Source organism: Oryzias melastigma, unplaced genomic scaffold (genome assembly GCF_002922805.2).
Source record: "Oryzias melastigma strain HK-1 unplaced genomic scaffold, ASM292280v2 sc00355, whole genome shotgun sequence".
NCBI lineage: Eukaryota > Metazoa > Chordata > Actinopteri > Beloniformes > Adrianichthyidae > Oryzias > Oryzias melastigma.
In genome coordinates this window covers 92,186-114,053 of record NW_023416953.1, presented here as the reverse complement: position 1 = coordinate 114,053, position 21,868 = coordinate 92,186, and the positions used below count along the sequence as shown (strand labels likewise).

Below are 21,868 nucleotides of genomic sequence, written 5' to 3'. Positions count from 1 at the left end.
CTCTTGAGCTTCTCCTTCAGCAACTGAGGCTGGACTGTATCGAAAGCACTTGTGAAGTCAAAAAACATCACCCTCACATAGCCGCCCGCCCCATCCAGAAAGAAAAGCGCCCTATGGACCATATACAAGACTGCATCCTCCACTCCCATACTGTCCTGTTAGGCAAACTGAAGGGGATCCAGCGCCCCCTCCACCTGAGGTTTGGGGCGCCGGAGTAGCAGCCTCTCAAAAGTCTTCATTATCACAGATATCAGGGCAACTGGTCTGTAGTCCTTCAATCGCTGCAGGCTTTGTCACCTTAGGCACTTGGACAAGGCATGAGGTCTTCCAAAGGCCAGGGACACATCCGGTTTGAAGACTCTTGTTAAAGATGGTCTGATGAGGCACAGCCAGCTCCGACGCACATTTCTTCAGCAGCCGAGGTGATATTCCGTCAGGACCAGCAGATTTCCAACTGTGGAGCCTCCTGAGTTCTATGCACACCTCTTCTGATGTTATCAGTGGCACAGCATCAGGGCTGGAGCAGGCGCCACTACCAGGTGGAGAAGAGGAGTCAGTCACAGCGTCATAGGTGGAAAAGGTGCTGCTAGATGGTAATGAGGAGCAGGTCGCAGCAGCAGAGGTGGATGAGCCGCCGCAGAGTGGAGTAGGAAAGCAGGTCGCAGCAGCAGAGGTGTAGAAGCCGCCACAGGGTGGAGTAGGGGAGCAGGTCGCAGCAGCAGAGGTGGAGGAGCCGCCACAGGGTGGAGTAGGAAAGCAGGTCGCAGCAGCAGAGGTGGAGAAGCCGCCACAGGGTGGAATAGAGGAGCAGGTCGCAGCAGAGGTGGAGGAGCCGCCGCAGGGTGGAGTAGGGGAGCAGGTCACAGCAGCAGAGGTGGAGGAGCCGCCACAGGGTGGAGTAGAGGAGCAGGTCGCAGCAGAGGTGGAGGAGCCGCCGCAGGGTGGTGTAGGGGAGCAGATCACAGCAGCTGATGTAGAGAATCCACCACAGGGTGGAGTAGGGGAACTGGTCACACCCGCAGGGGTGGAAAAGCCACTGATGGATGGGCATGGGTTAGTGTGTGCTGAGTCAAACCTATTATAAAAATGGTTGAACTTATTTGCCATGGCCACATCTCCAAGCACAGTACATCCCTTCTCCTTAAAGCCAGTAATGGCTCTCATGCCTCTCCACACCTCCCAGGTGTTCCTGTTCTGCAGCATCCTCTCAAGACCAGATTAATACTCTCTCCTGGCGCTCCTTATGGCTCTTCTTAGGTCATGTTGAGCCACCCTCATTTTGTGCCGATCGCCAGTCTTAAAAGCCTGCTTCTTCAGATTTAACAGGTGCTTTGTGCTGCTTTTAATCCATGGCTTATTATTGGGAAAGCAGCACACTTTTTTCAGAGGTGCTGCCACATCTGTCTGTACAGAAGTTGAAGTAATCAGTGACATACACCACAGCCTGATTGACGTTACTGTCACTGTCTCCCACTATCAGGTCCCAATCGGTGGATTCAAAACAGTCTCTCAGCATGCCTGTTGTCTCAGGAATCCACTGCCTAAAAGATCTAGTAAACTTAGGCAGCCTCATCAAACATGGCTTATATGATGGTCTGAGCTGAATAAGATTATGATCCGACCTGCCAAGGGGGGGCAGAACCGCTACAGTGTAGGCAGATTTTAAATTAACATAGCACAGGTCCAGAATGTTGTTTTGTCTGGTTGGACAATTCACATATTGTGTGAAAACCCCTAAGTGAGGGCTCACATCAACATGAATGAAGTCCCCTGATATTATGATGAGTGCCTCTGGGTGTGCAGACTGAGCCCTTGCGACCACCTCCTGGATGAAGTCACATGCTGACGTTGGATCCGCACGCGGCGGGATGTAAACAACAATGGCGACTAAGTTGGAAAGTTCTCGTGGAAGATAGTATGGTCTCATACTGACCACCAAGAGCTCCACATCACGGGTACATATCTTGTTTTTGATCGTGATGTGACCGGGATGGTACCACCTGTTACTGACTAGCACAGCGAGTCTACCACCCTTCGTTTTTCCGCAAAGTTCCACCGCTCTGTCTGCTCTGACGAGTGCGTAGCCGGGGATGCTAACAGCTGAGTTGGGAATCCCGTCTGTCAGCCAGCTCTCCGTGAGCAGATATAAGCTCACACGGTAAGCTTCGTCAGTTTTTACAAAGGCCACCAGCTCCTCGCCCTAGTTCGATAGAGAGTTTACATTCCCCATTATAATTGATGGCATGAAGGGCTTGTTTCTCCACTTTCTAGCCTTCAGTTTAGCTCCGGCATGGCATCCACGAAAGGGCTTCTTAATCTCCGGAGGGATCAGATGTTTAAATCCATTCAATGTGCGTCGTAACTTAAGGAGGGTATCCCTCTCGTACTTATAAATGCACATTTGATCACAAAAAAGTAGAAAAGCACACACAAAAAGCTACATTCAACAACAAATACAGCGCCACACGAACTTGCTGCCACCGCAGTTGGCGCATGAGCAAAAAAAAAAAACTAGTGACTATTTCCTCACAGCTGGGGCTAAACATCCATAGGGACAAGAGCAAAGTCGTCCAGTTAAACACCACCAGTCAGACACCCATCATCCTGGAGGGCGAGGTGCTGGAAGAGGTGGAGACCTTCACCTACTTGGGCAGCATCATGGACCTTCAGGAGGGAACAGATGCTGACTTGCAAGTCCGCATTGGAAAGGCAAGGGCAGCATTTCATCAGCTGAAGAGAGTATGGGGAGCCACGGACCTGACTACTAATACCAAGGTCAGGATTTTCAACACCATGGTGAAACCCATACTACTCTACGGTGCTGAGACTTGGAGGACTACAGTGACAACAATGAAGAAGATTCAGACCTTTGTTAACACCTGCCTTAGAAGGATCCTGAGAATCCACTGGCCAGCCACAATCAGCAACCTAGACCTGCGATAGAGAACAATACAGCAGCCTGTGGAAGAAGAAGTTCTCCAGAGAAGGTGGCAATGGATTGGACATACTCTCCGGAAATCTGCGTCCAGTATCACACAGCAAGCCTTGGAATCTTGGAACTTGGAATCCCCAGGGAAGAAGGAGGAGGGGGAGACCAAGAAATTCCTGGCGCAGAGATGTGGAGGCAGATGCTAAGTCCATGGGCTACACGTGGAGGCAGCTGGAGCGACTCGCCCAGGACCGGACCGCCTGGAGAGGGCTTGTTGGTGGCCTATGGCCTATACAGGGCCACAGGCGAAAGTAAGTATAAAGCTGTGAAGGAACAGACCCAGAAGAGATAAGAGCTGGACCAGCGACATTACAACAGAAAGACCCATCACGCCCTCCTTCTGCCTGGAGAGAGAGTGCTTATACTCAATTTCCGAAGAAGGGCTGCTGGAAAAATAAGTACAAGGTTGCTCCCAGAGCCATTTGTAGTGGTGTCCCAACTCCATGAAAGTAGCCCAGTGTATGTCCTGCGTCCAGAAGGTAAAGAAGCGCCTACTCGTACGGTACACTGAAATAACTAGCAAACATGTCCCTTCCTGTTGACAGAGGAGGATCTCCAAAGAGAAAACAGTGAGGCTCCTGACCCAATGTTGCAACCACCACCTCCAACCTTATGGCTGTCAAGATTATTAATGGGGTCTAACCAAGACTTTTCAGCCGGTCAAGAAAGACCAGCACCAGCTTCGCCACCTGACCCTCCAGATGCACTTGTGGCTACTGATGAATGTAGGGAACCCCTACGTCGGTCTGAGAGATCTAACTTGGGCAAACCCCCTGTAAGGTATGACCCATAGTAATGTTTGGGGCGACCATTAACAAAAACGGGGGGGAAATGTCAAGTGACTCTCTTCTTCTTCTTCTTTTCCTTTCGGCTTTTCCCTTCAGGGGTCGCCACAGCGAATCAGTTTCCTCCATCTAAGCCTGTCTTCAGCATCCTCCACTCTAACACCAGCCACCTTCATGTCTTCATTCACTGCATCCATAAACCTCCTCTTTGGTCTTCCTCTAGACCTCTTTCCTGGCAGCTCTAGACTCAGCATCCTTCTACCAATATATTCACTGTCTCTCCTCTGAACATGTCCAAACCATCTCAGTCTGGCCTCTCTGACTTTATCTCCAAAACCTCTAACATGTGCTGTCCCTCTGATGTATTCATTCCTGATCCTATCCATCCTGGTCACTCCCAAAGAGAACCTCAGCATCTTCATCTCTGCTACCTCCAGCTCTGCTTCCTGTCTTTTCTTCAGTCCCACTGTTTCTAGTCCAAACAACATGGCTGGTCTCACCACAGTCTTGTACACCTTTCCTTTCATTTGTGCTGAAACTCTTCTGTCACACATCACACCTGACACTTTTCTCCACCCATTCCAACCTGCTTGCACTCTCCTCTTCACTTCTTTTCCACACTCTCCATTACTCTGTACTGTTGACCCTAAATACTTAAACTCCTCCACCTTCTTTATCTCTTCTCCCTGTAACCTCACTCTTCCACTCTGGTTCCTCTCATTCACACACATGTACTCTGTCTTACTGCGGCTAACCTTCATTCCTCTCCTTTCCAGGGCAAACCTCCACCTCTCTAACTCCACCTCCACCTGTTCCCTGCTCTCACTACAAATCACAATATCATCTGCAAACATCATAGTCCATGGTGATTCCTGTCTAACCTCATCCGTCAGTCTGTCCATCACCATTGCAAACAGGAAGGGGCTCAGAGCTGATCCCTGATGTAATCCCACCTCCACCTTGAACTCCTCTGTCACCCCTACAGCACACCTCACCACTGTCTTACAGCCCTCATACATGTCCTGCACTGCTCGGACATACTTCTCTGTCACTCCAGACTTCCTCATACAATACCATAGTTCCTCTCTGGGCACTCTGTCATAAGCTTTCTCCAGATCTACAAAGACACAGTGGAGCTCTCTCTGACCTTCTCTGTACTTCTCTATCAACATCCTCAAAGCAAATGTTGCATCTGTAGTGCTCTTTCTTGGCATGAAACCATACTGCTGCTCACAAATGTTCACTTCTGCTCTTAGTCTGGCTTCCACTACTCTTTCCCACACCTTCATTGTATGGCTCATCAGCTTTATTCCTCTGTAGTTACCACAACTCTGCACATCTCCCTTATTCTTAAAAATGGGCACCATCACACTTCTCCTCCATTCCTCAGGCATCTTCTCACCACCTAAGATCCTGTTGAACAACCCGGTCAAAAACTCCACTGCCATCTCTCCTAGACACTTCCATACCTCCACAGGTATATCATCAGGACCAAGAGCCTTTCCACTCTTCATCCTCTTCAAAGCCCCTCTCACTTCACCTTTACTAATCTTTCTTACTTCCTGCTCCACAACCGTCACCTCTTCTACTCTTTGTTCTCTCTCATTCTCTTCATTCATCAACTCTTCAAAGTATTCTTTCCATCTTTCCATTACACCACTGACACCTGTCACCACATTACCATTCCTATCCTTGATCACCCTAACCTGCTGCATGTCCTTCCCATCTCGATCTCTCTGCCTTGCTAGTCTGTACAGGTCAGTCTCTCCCTCCTTACTACCCAACCTAGCATACAAGTCATCATAAGCTCTTTGTTTGGCCTTTGACACCTCTACTTTCACCTTACGCTGCATCTCCCTGTACTCCTGTCTACTCTCCTCAGTCCTCTCAGTGTCCCACTTCTTCTTAGCTAGTCTCTTACTCCGTATACACTCCTGCACCTCCTCATTCCACCACCAAGTCTCCTTATCAACTCTCTTTCCTGATGACACACCAAGTACACTCCTACCTGTCTCCCTGATCACATTAGCTGTAGTTATCCAGTCATCTGGGAGTACCTCCTGACCACCCAGAGCCTGTTTCAACTGTTTCTTAAAAGTCATGCAACAATCTTTTTTTTTAGCTTCCACCAGTTTGTCCTCTTCTCCGCCTTTGCCCTCTCTTTCTTCATCTTCTTCACCACCAGAGTCATTCTACACACCACCATCCTGTGCTGTCTGGAAACACTCTCACCAACCACTACTTTACAGTCACTGATCTCCTTCAGATTACACCGTCTACACAAGATGTAGTCTATCTGTGTGCTTCTACCTCCACTCTTATAGGTCACTCTATGTTCCTGTCTCTTCTCAAAGAATGTATTCACTGTTGCCATTTCCATCTTTTTTGCAAAATCAACCACCATCTGTCCTTCTACATTCCTCTCCTCGATACCAAACCTGCCCATCACCCCCTCATCACCTCGGTTTCCTGCACCAACATGACCATTGAAATCTGCACCAATGACAACTCTCTCATTTCCAGGGATGCTCATCATCACTTCATCAAGATCCAACCAGAACTTCTCCTTCTCTTCCAGCTCACATCCTACCTGTGGGGCATACCCACTAACAACATTGAACATGACACCCTCCATTTCTATCGTCAGACTCATCACTCTCTCTGACACTCTTTTTACCTCCATAACACTCCTAACAAACTCCTCCTTTAGGATAACCCCTACTCCATTTCTCCTCTCATCTCCACCATGATAGAACAACTTGAACCCTGCTCCTAAACTTCTAGCCTTGCTACCTTTCCACCTGGTCTCCTGGACACACAGTATGTCTACCTTTCTCCTCTGCATCATGTCCACTAACTCTCTACCCTTTCCTGTCATAGTTCCAACATTCAAAGTCCCGACTCTCAGTCCAACACTAGTGACTTTCCTCTTCTCTCTGTCCCTACGAACCCGCCTTCCTCCTCTCCTTCTTCCACCAACAGTTGCTGTAAATTATGTTGTTTTGTTTATTGTGCATGTCTTGTGTTAAGTGCATGTTTGCAGTGCTCTAAATTTGATGCGTTTCTGTAGTGATATTTATTGACTTGCCAGACTGATTGCGCACAGCTGCGAGTTATTGGGCGCCACCCCCTCTGACATTATGTAAGAGCGCCCTGGACTGGACATGAGAGCTGGGGAAACATAAGAGACTGCAAAATAAGACAAAGGGGGAACGAACGCACGGACAGCTGATCGGCAGGGGAAATGTAAAGAGGAGTACGCCACGCCGGAAACGAGGGGAGCAGTGGAGGACCCAGACTGAAGAGGGAGCTGGACCGGAAAGCGGTGAGGGTGTCGAGGAGCGCCAGGGCAGCCAGCAAGCTGTTAAAAGCCTTCTGACAGATGAGTAAAAGGAACGTCGGCCCTCCCTGTTATGTCGGGAAGGGTTGCGTGGCGTATATTGAATCACGGAGCCGACCACCTTCTGGCTGGTGAACCTTTTTATTGAACAGCTTTTGCCGCGCATACAGACAGGAACAGGAAAACACGACATGCAACAACACAGGCAAACATCCGGCTCCGTCGATGCTGTTGTCATGGTAACCATGACCTTCAAATACACCACATCTCCTCCCTCCATACAATAAACGTTCCATTTTAAAAACCCCAACTTCCAACTATCAAATATTTAAAACAACTCTTAAGAACCTATCACATTAACAAAATAGCTGCTTCTACGTAAACAGTTTTTTTTTTTTTTTTAATTATTTTTAACTTGGAGTGAGGGTAGACTACCTCAACCCCAGAATTAACCCATGGGTTTATTCTGCCCCAGGTGATTTGGGTTAGTCTCAAACTATAAATTCAAGCGATCAGGAGGTCGTCTCTGCCTTGAAGGGTATCGACGATTAACTTGAACCTCAGAGCCTCCATGTTCTATCTGTGAGTCCAAAGCAGGAGTTGACACAGAAGTTTGTGTTTCTGTGTCTTTCTCCTGAGAAACAGGAGATGTAACCTCTGGTTCAGCTGTAGAAAAACTCTGGGTTGGTGCAGGTTGACACGCAGACAAATCGACAGGTGGTACATCTGTAAAGTGCTCGTGAGCCAGTTGTCTGGCTGCCGGCAACAGCTGGTCGACATGTCTCCTCCAGACATTGTCAGCTGAAGTTTGAACTGTATAGGATAGCGGTCCAGTCTGTAACTGCAGTAATTTCTCGCCAGCACGGAGTCACCTGGCGTGAAGACTCTGACCTTTACATGACCTCTTTGGTTGATTTGTTTCTTCTGCTGTTGTGCAACCATGTTCTTCACTGACGGTTTGAGGAGGTCAAAAGTTGTCCGAAGTTCTCTTTGTAGCAACAGACTAGCAGGAGAAGATCTGGTGGTTGCATGTGGTGTGCTTCGGTAGGTGAGTAAGAAGTTGTGTAGTCGTTGATGGAGTGTTCCTTCTCCTCTTGATGACTTTAAGGTCTGCTTCATGGTCTGCACAAACCTTTCAGCTAGGCCATTTGTTGCAGGATGATATGGCGCTGATCGAATGTGTTGCACTCCATTTGCTCGCAAGAAGTTGCCCATTTCCTGTGACACAAATTGTGGGCCATTATCTGAAACCAGTTGAGCAGGAGGTCCAAAACGGCTGAAGATCTCATCCAGCTTCTCAACAGTTTTCTCAGTGGTAGTGGATCTCATAATGGCGACTTCAGGCCATTTGCTGTGTGCATCCTGTCATCATCCTTTCCTCAAAAGGTCCTGAAAAATCAATATGTATGCGATGCCATGGCTCTTCTGGAAAACTCCAAGGATGTAGGGGAGCTTTTTGAGGATTACTCCTGACTTCTTGACATGAGGAGCATTCTTTTGCTACATCCTCAATCTGTTCATCCATGCCAGGCCACCAAAAGTAGCTTCTAGCCATTTCCTTCATCCGAACAATGCCACTGTGGCCAGAATGAAGTTGCTGCAGCAGTGGTTTACGTAGTGATGGTGGAATAATCACCCTCCTCCCCCAGAGCAAACATCCAGCCTGTACAGACAGCTCTGACTTCCTTGCTAGGAATGCCTTCAAGGCGCTGTCATCGCTGCCCAAATGGCCTCTTAAAACAATGTCCAAGGCAGCTGACAAGATGGGGTCTGAGCGTGTGGCCTTTCTCACCTGTTCAGCCGAAATAGGAGCATCATCCACCTGGCTGAAATAGAATACACTCTCCGAACGGGACTCTGGTCTAGTGACTGGGAGCGGCAGCCGAGACAGGCCGTCAGCATTGCAATGTGAGTCTGCCTTACGATATCTGATGTCGTATGAGTGTGCTGACAGAAGCAAAGCCCACCGTTGAAGACGACTTGCAGCCAGAGAGGGTATTCCACTGTGTGGGCCAAGAATTGTGGTTAGTGGTCTGTGGTCAGTAAAGAGAGTGAATTTCCGTCCATACAAGTATTGATGGAATTTACGAACTCCAAAAACAATGCTTAATGCCTCTCGTTCCAGCTGAGCATAGTTGGTCTCTGCCTTGTTCAGAGTCCGGGAGGCAAAAGCGATGGGTTTCTCATCACCATTTGGCATTACATGGGAGATGACCGCACCCACCCCATAGGGAGATGCATCACAAGCCAGCTGAATTGGGAGTGATGAATCAAAATGCGTCAAGACCTCAGATCCCACCAACGCCTCTTTTGCTTTCAGGAAAGCCTCCTGGCAGGCCGTAGTCCATTCCCACGGTTTGTCTCGGCAGAGCAAGTCATGCAGCGGCTTTAGCAGTGATGCCAAGTCTTTTATGAAACGGCCATAATAGTTCAGTAATCCCAAGAAGGATCGTAGCTGGTTGACGTTTTGGGGTGGCGGCGCATCCACAATGGCTGTGGTCTTGGATGGGGCAGTGTGAAGGCCCTCAGCGTCGATGACATGTCCCAAATATTCCACAGAGGACTGGAAAAATGAACATTTTTCCCTGCGTACCCTCAGGCCGAATTCTTTCAGTCTCTGCAGGGTGGCGTCCAGATTTCGGAGGTGTTCTTCATCAGTAGCTCCAGTACACAGAATATCATCCAAATAACACTGGACACCTGAGAGACCACTGAGGATCTGGTCCATGGCACGTTGAAACAGAGCTGGTGCAGACGTGATGCCAAAAGGAAGTCGGCGGTACCTGAAGAGGCCCTTGTGTGTTGTGATCGTGAGCAGTTCCTGTGACTCTTCATGTACATGCATTTGCAGATAAGCTTGACACAGATCTATTTTGCTAAACTTTTGTCCTCCACTGAGTCCAGCAAACAGATCATCAATGTGAGGAAGAGGATACTGCTCTGCAGATAGCACAGGGTTCACAGTCACCTTGAAATCTCCACAGATACGAACTCCTCCATCCTTCTTCAGCACAGGAACTATAGGAGTAGCCCAGTCACTGACAGTGACCGGCTCCAGAACTCCATCTTTGACTAGAGCATTCAGATCCGCTTCCACTTTACTTCTGATGGCATATGGCACAGGTCTTGCTTTCTTAAACACTGGCTTGCTATCAGGCTTGGTATGTAGCTTGACGGTTATGTTTTTCATGCTACCCAGTTCATCTTGAAAAACTTCGCTATATTTTTCTAGAACAGTTTGCAGGTCTGTGGTGCTCTTTGATACCATGTGTATTGCTTGCCAGTCGATTTTTATTTTCTTCAGCCACAACCGACCCATGATGGCAGGGTAATTACCTCTGGCGATGTACACAGGGAGCTTTTTTGTTTGACCATTAGTTGTAACAGTGATGTCAGCCATTCCTCTCATGGGCACAGGCTGTCCAGTGTATGTCCTGAACGCTGTATCAGACGGCCGCATTTTACAGTGTTTCAGGAACTTCCTGTAGACTCTGTCAGAAATGATTGAGGCCCTTGATCTGGTGTCAATCTGCATTTTCACAGGGTGTCCCTCTAACTCAGGTGTTGTCCAGTAGCCGTCTGAGCCTTCATCCACGTTCAGTATTTTGATAAGATTTAATCTTACTTCTTCCTCAGAAGAATCACTTGAGGTGTTCTTACCCTGTTCCACAGGGTGTACATGTCTTTTTTTTTGTTTTTTCCCGTGTCTCTCTTGTTCCAGGATTTGTTGGGTTTCTCTATGGCTTTTTTATTTTTGCACGCCCGCTCTAGGTGTCCTTTTTTTCCACAATTGTGGCAGTCCATGTAGAGGCAAGATGGCCCATTTTCCCACAGCGGAAACATGGACCTGGCTCACTCAGTCCATCTCTACTGACCTGGTGCACTCTGCTTGTTGCATGCAGCTGCTTAGCTTCCTTTGATGCCATCTCCATTGTCACACTGATGTTTATGGCTTTTTCCAGTGTCAAATCACTCTCTGTCAGTAATTTCTTTTGGGCAGCTTCATTTCTTAATCCACACACCAGTGGTTGCTGTTGTGGGTTGTTGTTCAGTCATGTAGACAAAAGCATTAACACCGCAGCTTTCTTCTCCTACGACAACTCTCACAGTTTTACCACTGCAGCTGTGTTGATCTTTTTGCGGAAAATGTGCTCGTAGTCGGCATTTCTGTTGCCGAAAGTAGAAAGGCCAAAGGTGTTTGTTCCCGTTGCCATGGTGAATCATGCTGTCTTTGCTCCATGGATCAGGGCTGATCAGTGATCAGCAACACTCGCCCCTGATTCTGGCTCCAACAACTTCCAAGTTGATTGATTTAACTCTTTTCAGCTGTTCTGAAACCGAAAACACTAAGTTTGCTAATTTTGAGTCCGTGGACTCTGAGGTCAGGTTTGAACTCTAAATTTGTTTTACCTGCTTCTTGAAATGGGCTCCTGTTGGTTTAAAAACTGAGAAGGAAACAAAAAAAACTATTGACCTCCAAAGAAGTAAAGTTATGCCTGCTATGAAAATCCATGTGTTTAGTCTTTAGTTGTCTTTACTCAGCTCAAATAAAATCCTGTTCTTTGTAGGGTTGTAAAAAACAACAACAAATAGCTCTATTGTAACAGGCCAAAGTCTAAAGTTTTAAATTATTGTCTAAAAATATGAGCAAAAAAATATTTAAAATCACAATTTTATTCATGAAACAGCTCTTGGAATAATGTTTTACACAGAATGTCAAAATCTGTCAATAAAGATAAACTCGTCAAACATGTCTGCAGCCTCTGACTGACTTTTCCTTCATACAAAATGAATAAAACAGTTAAGTTACAACATTTAATGATGTGATCGCACACTGAATACCTAAGGTCTTGATTTATTATCAAGCCATTTTGGTCTGAAGAATATCACAACGTAATGTATTAGATACCAGACATGCAGAAGCTGAATAAAGTTAAGTGGAAAAGAAACATTTGGTATCTCACAGATGTTCACACTGTGGATCCAAAGTTAAAAAATAAAAATATTAAAAACTATTTGATTACAATCATTCTAAATTCTGCATCAAAAGTATTTATGTATATATAAAACAAGCTAATGTAAAAGAAAACTTCTGACAAACACCGATGTCTTCACCAGACAGACGATCTGGAGTAGATAAATGGTTCAGGTCCGCAGGTGCGGATGTGGGCAAGCTCCAAATAAAACTTAAGTTTGTTGTGTAGATAAACTACACGTTGGATTTCCAAAAAAAGCTCAGATGCATCCCACAGAGTGCTTTTTCAAACATCTACCCATGGGGGTCGCTATTGTTCAACTTGTCAGTTTCTTTTTTTTTTTTTTGACATGACTGTAAATTCTCAGCTTTTAAGACAGTAAAAAAGTATGAAGCAATGCTTAACTACCCCCCCCCCAACCTTTTATTTTACACACATAATTATTTATGGGATAAATTAAATATTTTCCATGATCACAGAAAATAAATCTCATCCAGTTAAATGCTGTACAGATTTATGAAATTCGCACACCAGGGCCTGAATATTCAGAATTAACACTAAAGTATTAACTTTAGTCAAACCAAAGAAGAAAATGCCTTCATCTAACTTCAGCTACAGACGGAGCAACAACGAATGCACTCTCTGACAAGAAGGAGAACTGGTTTGTCAGCAATCGTTCTCGTTTCACATTTGTTCCAGTTAGTGCACTCTGCGGTGATGAGGTCATTCTGAGGAATGGAGACTCAGGCAGGGAATGGAAACACTCCTCTTCTCGATATTCCAAAAAGACACACAGGAGAAAAAGAAACTTTTTTTTCCCAAAAAAGTCCAAATAGATTGGATAGTAAGAGTAGCTTTCCCCTCAGTACCAGTACAAGTTCTTCTTGTCCACATGTCGGCCTGGTGGTGAGAAAAAAAAATGCAAAAACAAGTCAAACAGCTGTTGCAGACTTGATCAAACAATTTCCTTCTGTGACTTTCATGAGTTATCTTTGAAACAGTAAAAAATTAGCAGCTTTTTGTATTTAATGGGTACATTTATAGCAGTTGAAGAAAACATTCAGAAACTCAAAACAAAGAAACACCTCTTTGATACATCCTTGGTATTTGTCACATTTAATAAGGGTCATTGCCTTAAAAATATTTCATTTCAACATCATTTCTTTTCAGGTGGTGTAAAAGTGCTGCGTGCAGCTGGAGGATTACCTTGCTCAAAGTTTATAGAAGGATCCACAGACTCTCTGAACCCATGGGGAGCTGTCCACCTCGGTAAGGTGTCTGGCTTGGAAACATTGCTGGGGCCCACCTCCCCCCGATCGCTGTGCAGCAGGTTGAGCAGGGATGTAGCATACTGTTGTCCAGTGAGACTCAGCCCGTCCGAGGACAGACACATGATGGTCGACAGCCCCGGAGCCTCTCCGGGTCTGGAAGTGAAGGGCTGCCAGGAGCTGTGACCCCCCCCTGGGGAGCCGAGGGCCATGATGCATCCTGCCTTGGAGAGGGCCTGTGGCTCAGAGTAAGAAGGAGCAGCAATGTCCTGACAGGTGGTTAAATCTTCTGTTTGGGGGCAAAAGCAAAAGATCGTGCAGTTGAAACCAGGCTGTATGTTTCAGGTGTCACAGTGTCAGCGGATGCTTACCGCTTTTCACAGCTTTCAGGACTTTTCTCAGCCTTCCTGCAGGTTCCTCACCCCTGGAGGTTTTGCTAAGAGCCCGGTCAAAATGAGCGTCCACCATGCTGCTAGTGTCCCCCTGAAAGTAGGTCAGCACGACGCTGCGAGAGTTTCCTTCCACCTTTACAGCTATTGGACTGTCGGCTCCTTCCTCCATTTCTGTGAATGTAAACGACAGAATTCAGGGGAAAATCTCCAAGAATGTAGCTCTGCATGGAGTGATAAATTAGTCAAATCAATTGATTTTTATTTTAAATAATGTTTACATTGAAGGAACATCTTTTTTTTTCAGAATATAAACATGTCTATATGTGAGAATAATGCAGAGAAATGTAAAAGTTTAAATAGTTATTTGAAGTGAGGGTCGATGAAACGTACTAGTCTTACCTGGCCTGAGAATTCACAGAAGACACTATAAACTTGCATTTACCGATGGATCAAAGGAAAAAAGGAGAAGCAGCCAAACCAGTGGAAAGTTGTTTGCCGTTGGTCTAAGCATTGGAGTCATCCATTAGTGTCAAATGACCAAGGTGAGGTGCTTCGCCTGCTCCCTCCGTCTTTCACCGGGACAAGTCTTCTCTCTCCGAGGCTTCAGAGTGTCTCGGCTTGGGAGGGTGACAGAATGCACAGAATGCTATCTAGCAAGTTTCCCCAGAACCTGAAGGACAGCTCATAAAAACATTCCTTCCTCAAACTGTCAAAATGTTCTCTTAACGGCTGCTCTTGAGGGTATTCCACCAAAATTTCAAGCGAGATGTTCACTGAATCAAACGTGCTAAAGGTCCAATAACCATGGTCAACTTTAGCTTTCCAAACATATGTTTTCTTTAACTTACAATAGCGGTGGAGCCTAATTTTTTACGTATTGCAGGAATTTGATTTGCTCAAAACTCCATTTTCTCAACCTGTTTTGTTCCCGTTCATGATCACAGAGACGCTGGAGCTAACACAGCCAGTGAAAGGTGAAGTGGAGGTACACCTGGACAATTCACCAGTCCATCAGACATACACATTCACACCTGGGAGACTTTTTTAAGAGTCTCCAATTAAAGTATGAAACCTGTTTTTGGACTGGAAGAGGCAGCTGGTGAGCCTGGAGAAAATCCACAGATGCAAAGCTGGGATTTGAGCCTTCTCTGTGTGGGGTGCTGACCACTACACGCCCCTAAAAGATAACACAAATTACACCCTACTGAGTTGTAAGAGACCAGAGAGTGGGGGGAAAAATAATGTATTGATCAGAAATACCCCCAAAAACCTGTACCCAAACATAAAAAAAAAAATAAATTAAATAGACGTGTGAATGTAACAGGGATAAATTCCTAAGCAGAAGCAGCTGTGATGATTATTAATTCAACTCAGATGTGATCAAGGAAGAAACATCCTTATTACGATAAATGTGATAAAATAAATAGATACATAAAAATGTAAAAAATGACATTTTCACAAGCAAAATTTATATTTATTGGAAACCAAAAAATGCTTCAATTGTTTTTGATAGATATAAATAAACAAAAAGTAATTCCCAGCCCCTAATAATACAATTTTTGTTGTTGTCACAATAAATATTAATAAGACAAAAACTGTGTTATTGGATATGTTTATGATTTATTCCCTCTGCCTCATGTCACTTAAAAAACATCCAGTTTTGATGCTCAAACAAAACTAATCATCAGACGTGCAGATTGATTCATGACAAGAGCTCTTTTGAAAGCACAACCTTTTATTGTAAAATAAGATGTAAAAATGTAATACTGGACATGAACAATACCAATAATGACAGATGCGAGAAGAAACACGTTTTTTGTCATCCAGATCCTCAGTCCTAAGGTCTCAAGCTCCAGGCATCAGGGGCTGGTGTCCTACATATTTGCAAGCCATTGAACCTCCTTATTGGTTATTTGATTCAGGTAACCAGCAGCAAATAAGGTAGGAGTGCTTAACTCTTTAACACTTAAAGACAAAAACTTTACCATTCTGTAACTTTTTAATCATTACCACGATAATTCCAGCAGATTCTGAAGGAGAAAATCAGATGGATTTATAGTGTTAACATAAAAAAATTACAGTAAATCAAAGAACATGAACACTGAAGCTCCAGTGTTAAAGAAGGATTTGAGCCCTCGAGGCCTGGAGTCTGAGACCCTCGGTTCGGTGAAGCCCGTTTCAGCATTTGGGTAAATAAGGGATGAGCTACAGAGTGATTTTAAAAACAATTTAATCTAAAATAGTAGGTGAACAAGCTGTGTAACCAAGCATCAACTTAGTAAGAGCAGAGATGTATGGAGCTAAATATTATTTAAAACCCCAAAAAAACAAATTGAAAAAAATATTGGTGTTTGGCCAAAAAAACAAAATTAAAATGTCCAAAACTTCTTGCAATTTAAAATAAACTTAATTAGTTTCAGCTTCAAATGTTTTTTAGGTTTCAAAACTCAAAATTTCAATTTTAAAACTTTTTTTCAATTTCAAACATTTTTTTTCCAATTTCAACTCTTTTTTTCTAATTTGAAAATTTCAGTTTTAAAACTTTTGGCCCCGTTGTGGGCCCCTTTGGAGCAAGGCTAACACAAAGGACCAATCAAAATCGATGAGTCAGTCCTGGTGTATTCACTGACTCTGAGAACTTGAATTTGAAAGCGAAAAAAAGATTTTGAAATTTTTTGTTTTGAAACAAAAAAAAATGGAACATGAACTGAAAACAATGGTTTATTTTATAACAGCAGAAAGTTTTGGACATTTAACATTTTTTTGGCCAAACACCAATATTATTTTCAATTTGTTTTATTTAGGTTTTAAATAATATTCGCCCCAACTTAGCTCCATGGAGATGAATCTTATATCTTAAATAACTTTTTTGTCTCTGTTGTGTCATCTTGATATGTTAAGCTTAAACAACTTGTAAAATAAAAAAATAAACTGGAGATTTCATTGAGTAAAAAACATAAAATGACATGTTCAGAGCAGCAAAATGAACACAAGGGGGTGCTGGTGAGCCTAGGGAGGAGTCAGAGACCTGAGGGAGGAGCTTTTGTCAGACTCAACTGAATCTGAGTTAACCAGGTTACTCTTTTTATTGCAGCCACCTGCTGTGCCGGATTGGCTCCAGTCTGTACAGAAAAAAGGAAGTGATGCTTCATTTGAACAAAAGCACCCACAAAAGTAAACAGAACTGCTGCACAAAAACAAGCACAGACTTGAAATGTACCTGAGTTATCACCGAGTCTGAAACGACCACAGCACAAGTGGATTCTCCACTGTTTCCTCACGTTTTCCTTCATCAGACAATGGAACAAAAACACAAACAACCCTGTAATACAGGGAAAGTAGCTCTGTTAATAATACAATTTATGTTACATTTTAGTCATAAATGTCAAGTTATGATATTTTAAATAAATAATACAACATTTAAAAATGTTTTCTCACTCACTTGGTGCTCATATTTACCTTGCAAAGAGTTGCAGATGATGTACATATACATCATAACCACTCTGCCGGGCCCAATCGAAAAGAACCCCATTGTCCAAGTCAGGCCTAACAACACAGTGAGACTAGCAGCTGCTCGCAGGTCCTTCAGGGAACTACGACCCTTTGAGGAGATCTTATTGGCCTTCATTTGCTTGATCTGGATCAGAACCACAATGAACACAAAGATGTTGCACAGCAGGATCAGAAGAATGTACGCCATCACCGTCACATAGAAGAAAACGTCATCCCGCAGCCAGCATCTGTTGAGGGCGCCAAGAGTTCAAAGGTTTTACTGTGATTACATTTAAACAAGCTAATCATGACAGTGCAAAGCAGAAACTTACGACTCAGCAGATCCAAGTCCTACTGCGGCTTCGTCAGACACATAGCTGCCGTAAGCATCTTTATTTATGGCCAGTACCAGGCTGACTATCACTAAAGGAATACCTGTAGCAACACAAAACATTTGTGCGCATCACTCGGTCTGGAAAGCAGAATTCTTTCTTATGTATGACAGCAAAGAGGTTTTCTCTAAACTTTCTGATAACATCTTGAAACAAAGTTGTTTTTTTTAGTTTTTTTTTAAAGAGCTTCAAACATTTTTTATAAACGTGTTTCAAAAATGTGACTAAAAGGGTAATAAAATAAAAAAAAACATTGAAAATGACAGAAAATATAAATCCACTATATCTTAATAAAATATAATGTTAAATCCTTTTTGTACATTTTTTGTTTCTTTACAAAACGTGTTGCTAAAAAACTGTAGATGTTAATTCAATTTAAACAGAAAATACAAGTTGTAATTTTTCACTAAAAAGGTGGAAAATAATGTTTATACAAAATAAAAATGCTTTGTTTCGTAGCAGAGTTTCTGAGTTTACAAACATTCTGTCGTACATCAAGAGCGGAGGCTTTATCTAAATTGCAAAATGTTCTTTTATCTTAGTTAATCTTAGTTTAGGAAACTTAAGGTGGCTAGAACTTTTTCTAAAAAATGAGAGTTCTTGGTGAGACCCTTTTTCTTACACCATTCTATTTATTTTTATTATTTAATAAAAATCTGCCAGTAGTCTAAGACTGTATGACTTATTTCTAGACGTGTAGACTCGAGTCAGACTAATTTGACAACTTTGGACTTGATTTGGACTTCAGCATCAACGACTCATGACTTGATTTGGACTTTAGTCTTCCGACTAGGAAAGACTTGCTCTTTTACTGAACAACCAAAGATTAAAAAGTATATTATTGACAAAAAAACGCTTGTCTCTGTCTCTGTAGATGTTTACATCTGGATGTGCTGTCAGTACAACATCCAATCAAATTAGGTCCACATTGGCTCGATCTGACTATCCAACCAATCTAATTGCAGGAAAACATTAATCAGTCAATCAAAAGCGTCACTTCCTGGACTTGAAACATTCAACACTTGGACTCGCTTTGGGACTTGTTGGTCTTGACTTGGGACTTGAGGACAAAAACTTGAGACTGTGACTTGCAAAACAATGACTTGGTCCCACCTCTGGTTATTTTTGAATGTTTTTAATCTAAACACTCCTCCTGGACTTTCTGTTTCATTCGTTGGAATTTGTTATATAAGCGCAAAGATAAACCATGATTCCATCTGTGTTCAAACTACAATACCCAACACATTTTCTCTGTGAAGTAATGGACGTGTGTCGTTCTTACCCCAGCCCACAGCGCAGAATTTGAGGATATAAAACGGCACGTAGGTGTTGAACACTTTGACTAGTGCAAAGTACATGTGCACGGCCTCTAAACCCATCCAGGTGAAGGAGGCCAACAGGAAGTAGTGCAGGGCTGCAGCAGTGGTGATGCACACGCCGTAGTTGGAGAAGGATGAGAGCCACGAGTTAAGAAGGAAGAGCATGCTCAGCCCCAGCAGGGCAGCAGCGAGGTTCATGAGTATCTTGGATGGATAATCCTGCCGTAGCTTCCTGGTGTTCAAGAGAGACAGATGAATGCAGACACATCTGTTTAAAGTATTACAAACTTCATTTAAAGGCCGGCTCGTTTTCTTTGGTCTATACTAGGGCTGCCACGATTAGTCGACTGATTGACTACTAATCGACTATTAAAATAGTCGACGACTAATTTATTAGTTGATTAGCCGTTACTAGCTGTATTGGCTAATTTAGGCCTTTTTTTTTAAAAAAAAAAAAAAGTTCTTTAGGCTTTTTGTGAGTTTAGCTAATATTTCAGCTACAAGCTAGCTGTTTTGGCTAATTGAGGCTTTTGGCTAAAGGTTTTTTTAGGCCATTTTGGAGTTTAGCTAACATTTCAGCTACATACTAGTTGTTTTGGCTAACTTAGGCTTTTTAAAGGCTATTTTGGAGTTAAGCTAATATTTTAGCTGGCTTTTAGCTTCAGGATTTTCACCTATCAGCTTCAGCGATTTCAGCTATCAACTTCAATGTTTTTAGCTATCAGCTTCAGCGATTTCAGCTATCAACTTCAGCGTTTCTAGCTATCAGCTTCAGCTTTTTTAGCTATCAGCTTCAGCATTTTTTGCTATCAGCTTCAGCGATTTCTGCTAGCTTCAGCGATTTCAGCTATCAACGTCAGTGTTTTTGGCTATCAGCTTCAGCGATTTCTGCTATCAGCTTAGGCGATTTCAGCTATCAACGTCAGTGTTTTTAGATATCAGCTTCAGCGTTTTTAGCTATCAGCTTCTGCGATTTTAGCTATCAGCTTCAGCTTTTTTAGCTATCAGCTTCTGCGATTTTAGCTATCAGCTTCAGCGATTTCTGCTATCAGCTTCAGCGATTTCAGCTATCAACTTCAGTGTTTTTAGCTTTCAGCTTCAGCGTTTTTAGCTATCAGCTTCTGCGATTTCAGCTATCAGCTTCAGCTTTTTTAGCTATCAGCTTCAGCATTTTTAGCTATCAGCTTCAGTGATTTCTGCTATCAGCTTCAGCATCTTCAGCTATCAACGTCAGTGTTTTTAGCTATCAGCTTCAGCGTTTTTAGCTATCAGCTTCTGCGATTTCAGATATCAGCTTCAGCTTTTTTAGCTATCAGATTCTGCGATTTCAGCTATCAATTTCAGCGTTTCTAGCTATCAGCTTCAGCATTTTTAGCTATCAGCTTCAGCAATTTCTGCTATCAGCTTCAGCTATTTCAGATATCAATGTCAGTGTTTTTAGCTATCAGCTTCAGCGTTTTTAGCTATCAGCTTCTACGATTTCAGCTATCATCTTCAGCGGTTTTAGCTATCAGCTTTAGTGTTCAATTTCAGCATCTTCAGCTATCGCCACTAGCATTTTCAGCTATCACCACTAGCATCCTCAGTGGCCAAATTCAGCTTTCAGCATTCACACTAGCATTAATGTAGGTAATGCTATATATCTAGTTTTTAGTTTGTTTAAAGCTAATGTTGGTTAAGATTTGTGTTTTACATCCACTTTATGCGTGACCCGATTAGTCGACTAATCGGAAAAAATAATCGGTGATATGCCGACTATTAAAATAATCGTTTTGTGGCAGCACTAGTCTATACTAACTTGGTAATAGACCCTTTTCATCTGACGTCACACTGAAATAGGGCCGAGGAACGACAATAAAGCTGTAAACAACACTTACTCAAAAATAAGGTATGTGAGGAGAGTGATGCCCAGAAAGATGGAGGATATGCCACAGCCGACATATGAGATGATTGTCATAATCTCACTGTCGCTTTTGCTGACAGTAGTTCTGGATACATCCTGAAGTACAACATGAAACCACAATAAATCAGTACTTCAAACATACAGTTAACTTTAAGACAGATTTAAACAATGACTGTGTTACAAAATTGAGTTTGATTCTGCTTTCAAATCCCCAACTCAATGCGATTACTCACCATCAGGATAGCAAAATGGGTGAGATGGTCGCAGAGGCAGCTGGTCTGATAGCAAGAAATACTCTGAGTTTCACAGCCGCTGCTGTTCCAACCACCAAGTCCTCCTAAAGTGAACATGACAGCCAAACAACACTCAAACACACACAAAACTCTGAAGGAATTCTTATTGATCAACAAACAGGTGTATTTGTACATTCAGAAGATAATAAGATTCTACCAACCGTTTTTGTAGAAATCCCAAAACACACATGTGACTATGTCTCCTGGCTACAAAAACAGGAAAATGTTCTGGATGTTAGTGCAGAGCCAAACAGAAAATGTCACATTCACTAAAACTATTACAAAGACTGAGAGGAGCATGTTTTTCAAAAAACACGTTTTTTTTTTATTTTTTAAACTATTTACAACAATGTAAGAAGATGTTGTGATAACGGGATTTCATACTGAGCTGTAATGAATAAAGAGCAGGGGTGAAAGTTTTAAAACTATTTTAAGCTTTTCCTACTACATTTCTATCAAACAGATAATTGTGCAATATTTAAAGAGCAAAATATTTTACCAACATTTCCTCAAACGTTCTTGTTGTCCGCTGCCTCACTGTGACTTTGGCAAATGTTTTTTTTGTTGACTGCTTTTGGCTTCTGCACATTCGTGTGAGCGTTGCCACAGCAGACTGAATTGCCGTTAGATTTTACATTGAATTACTGGTGCAAAACTGGGACAAAGGCAAAGTTTGGACTTGTATGGTAGCAAATCTAGTGCAGTTTCTGCCATGTGTT

General features: G+C 43.3%; 3 protein-coding genes across 5 annotated transcripts in view; all 3 read right to left on the bottom strand.

The window, feature by feature from the left end:
• Positions 1-7,500: 7,500 nt before the first annotated feature.
• LOC118598346 (uncharacterized protein K02A2.6-like) lies at positions 7,501-10,635 on the bottom strand. The gene is given in 2 exon segments (XM_036210996.1): positions 7,501-8,477; positions 8,479-10,635. Coding segments are annotated over 2 exon segments (2,883 nt in total). The 5' UTR covers positions 10,575-10,635; the 3' UTR covers positions 7,501-7,690.
• A 1,137-nt stretch (positions 10,636-11,772) lies between these two features.
• vgll1 (vestigial like family member 1) lies at positions 11,773-15,048 on the bottom strand. Of its 2 annotated transcripts, XM_036210997.1 has the most exons (5): positions 14,823-15,048; positions 14,150-14,367; positions 13,730-13,921; positions 13,297-13,647; positions 11,773-12,990 (listed from the first exon to the last, which is right to left on the bottom strand). In XM_036210997.1, the coding sequence occupies exons 3-5, from the start codon at positions 13,917-13,919 to the stop codon at positions 12,953-12,955; spliced, it is 579 nt and encodes a 192-aa protein (XP_036066890.1). In that variant the 5' UTR covers positions 13,920-13,921; positions 14,150-14,367; positions 14,823-15,048; the 3' UTR covers positions 11,773-12,952. The 2 variants fall into 2 exon arrangements, with proteins under 2 accessions (XP_036066890.1, XP_024117741.1); XM_024261973.2 differs by having other exon boundaries at positions 14,150-15,048.
• A 1,495-nt stretch (positions 15,049-16,543) lies between these two features.
• Positions 16,544-21,868, bottom strand: part of adgrg4a (adhesion G protein-coupled receptor G4a) — a 17,097-nt gene continuing 11,772 nt past the window's right edge. For both annotated transcript variants that reach the window (XM_036211001.1, XM_024261991.2), the window contains exons 22-29: positions 21,311-21,356; positions 21,090-21,193; positions 20,831-20,952; positions 18,917-19,185; positions 17,575-17,677; positions 17,210-17,490; positions 16,971-17,072; positions 16,544-16,872 (exon numbers count right to left, since the gene is read on the bottom strand). In XM_036211001.1, coding sequence (XP_036066894.1) covers positions 16,760-16,872; positions 16,971-17,072; positions 17,210-17,490; positions 17,575-17,677; positions 18,917-19,185; positions 20,831-20,952; positions 21,090-21,193; positions 21,311-21,356 — 1,140 coding nt within the window. In that variant the 3' untranslated portion in view covers positions 16,544-16,759. The remainder of the gene's footprint in view (positions 16,873-16,970; positions 17,073-17,209; positions 17,491-17,574; positions 17,678-18,916; positions 19,186-20,830; positions 20,953-21,089; positions 21,194-21,310; positions 21,357-21,868) is intronic.

Excerpts from the sequence above, each read along its gene's own strand:
- vgll1 (XM_024261973.2), bottom strand. The coding sequence starts at position 13,919 with ATGGAGGAAGGAGCCGACAGTCCAATAGCTGTAAAGGTGGAAGGAAAC. Across the intron at positions 13,648-13,729 it reads CCTGAAAGCTGTGAAAAGCG|AAGATTTAACCACCTGTCAG; the intron begins GTAAGCATCCGC and ends GCCCCCAAACAG. Across the intron at positions 12,991-13,296 it reads TTCTATAAACTTTGAGCAAG|GCCGACATGTGGACAAGAAG; the intron begins GTAATCCTCCAG and ends TCTCACCACCAG.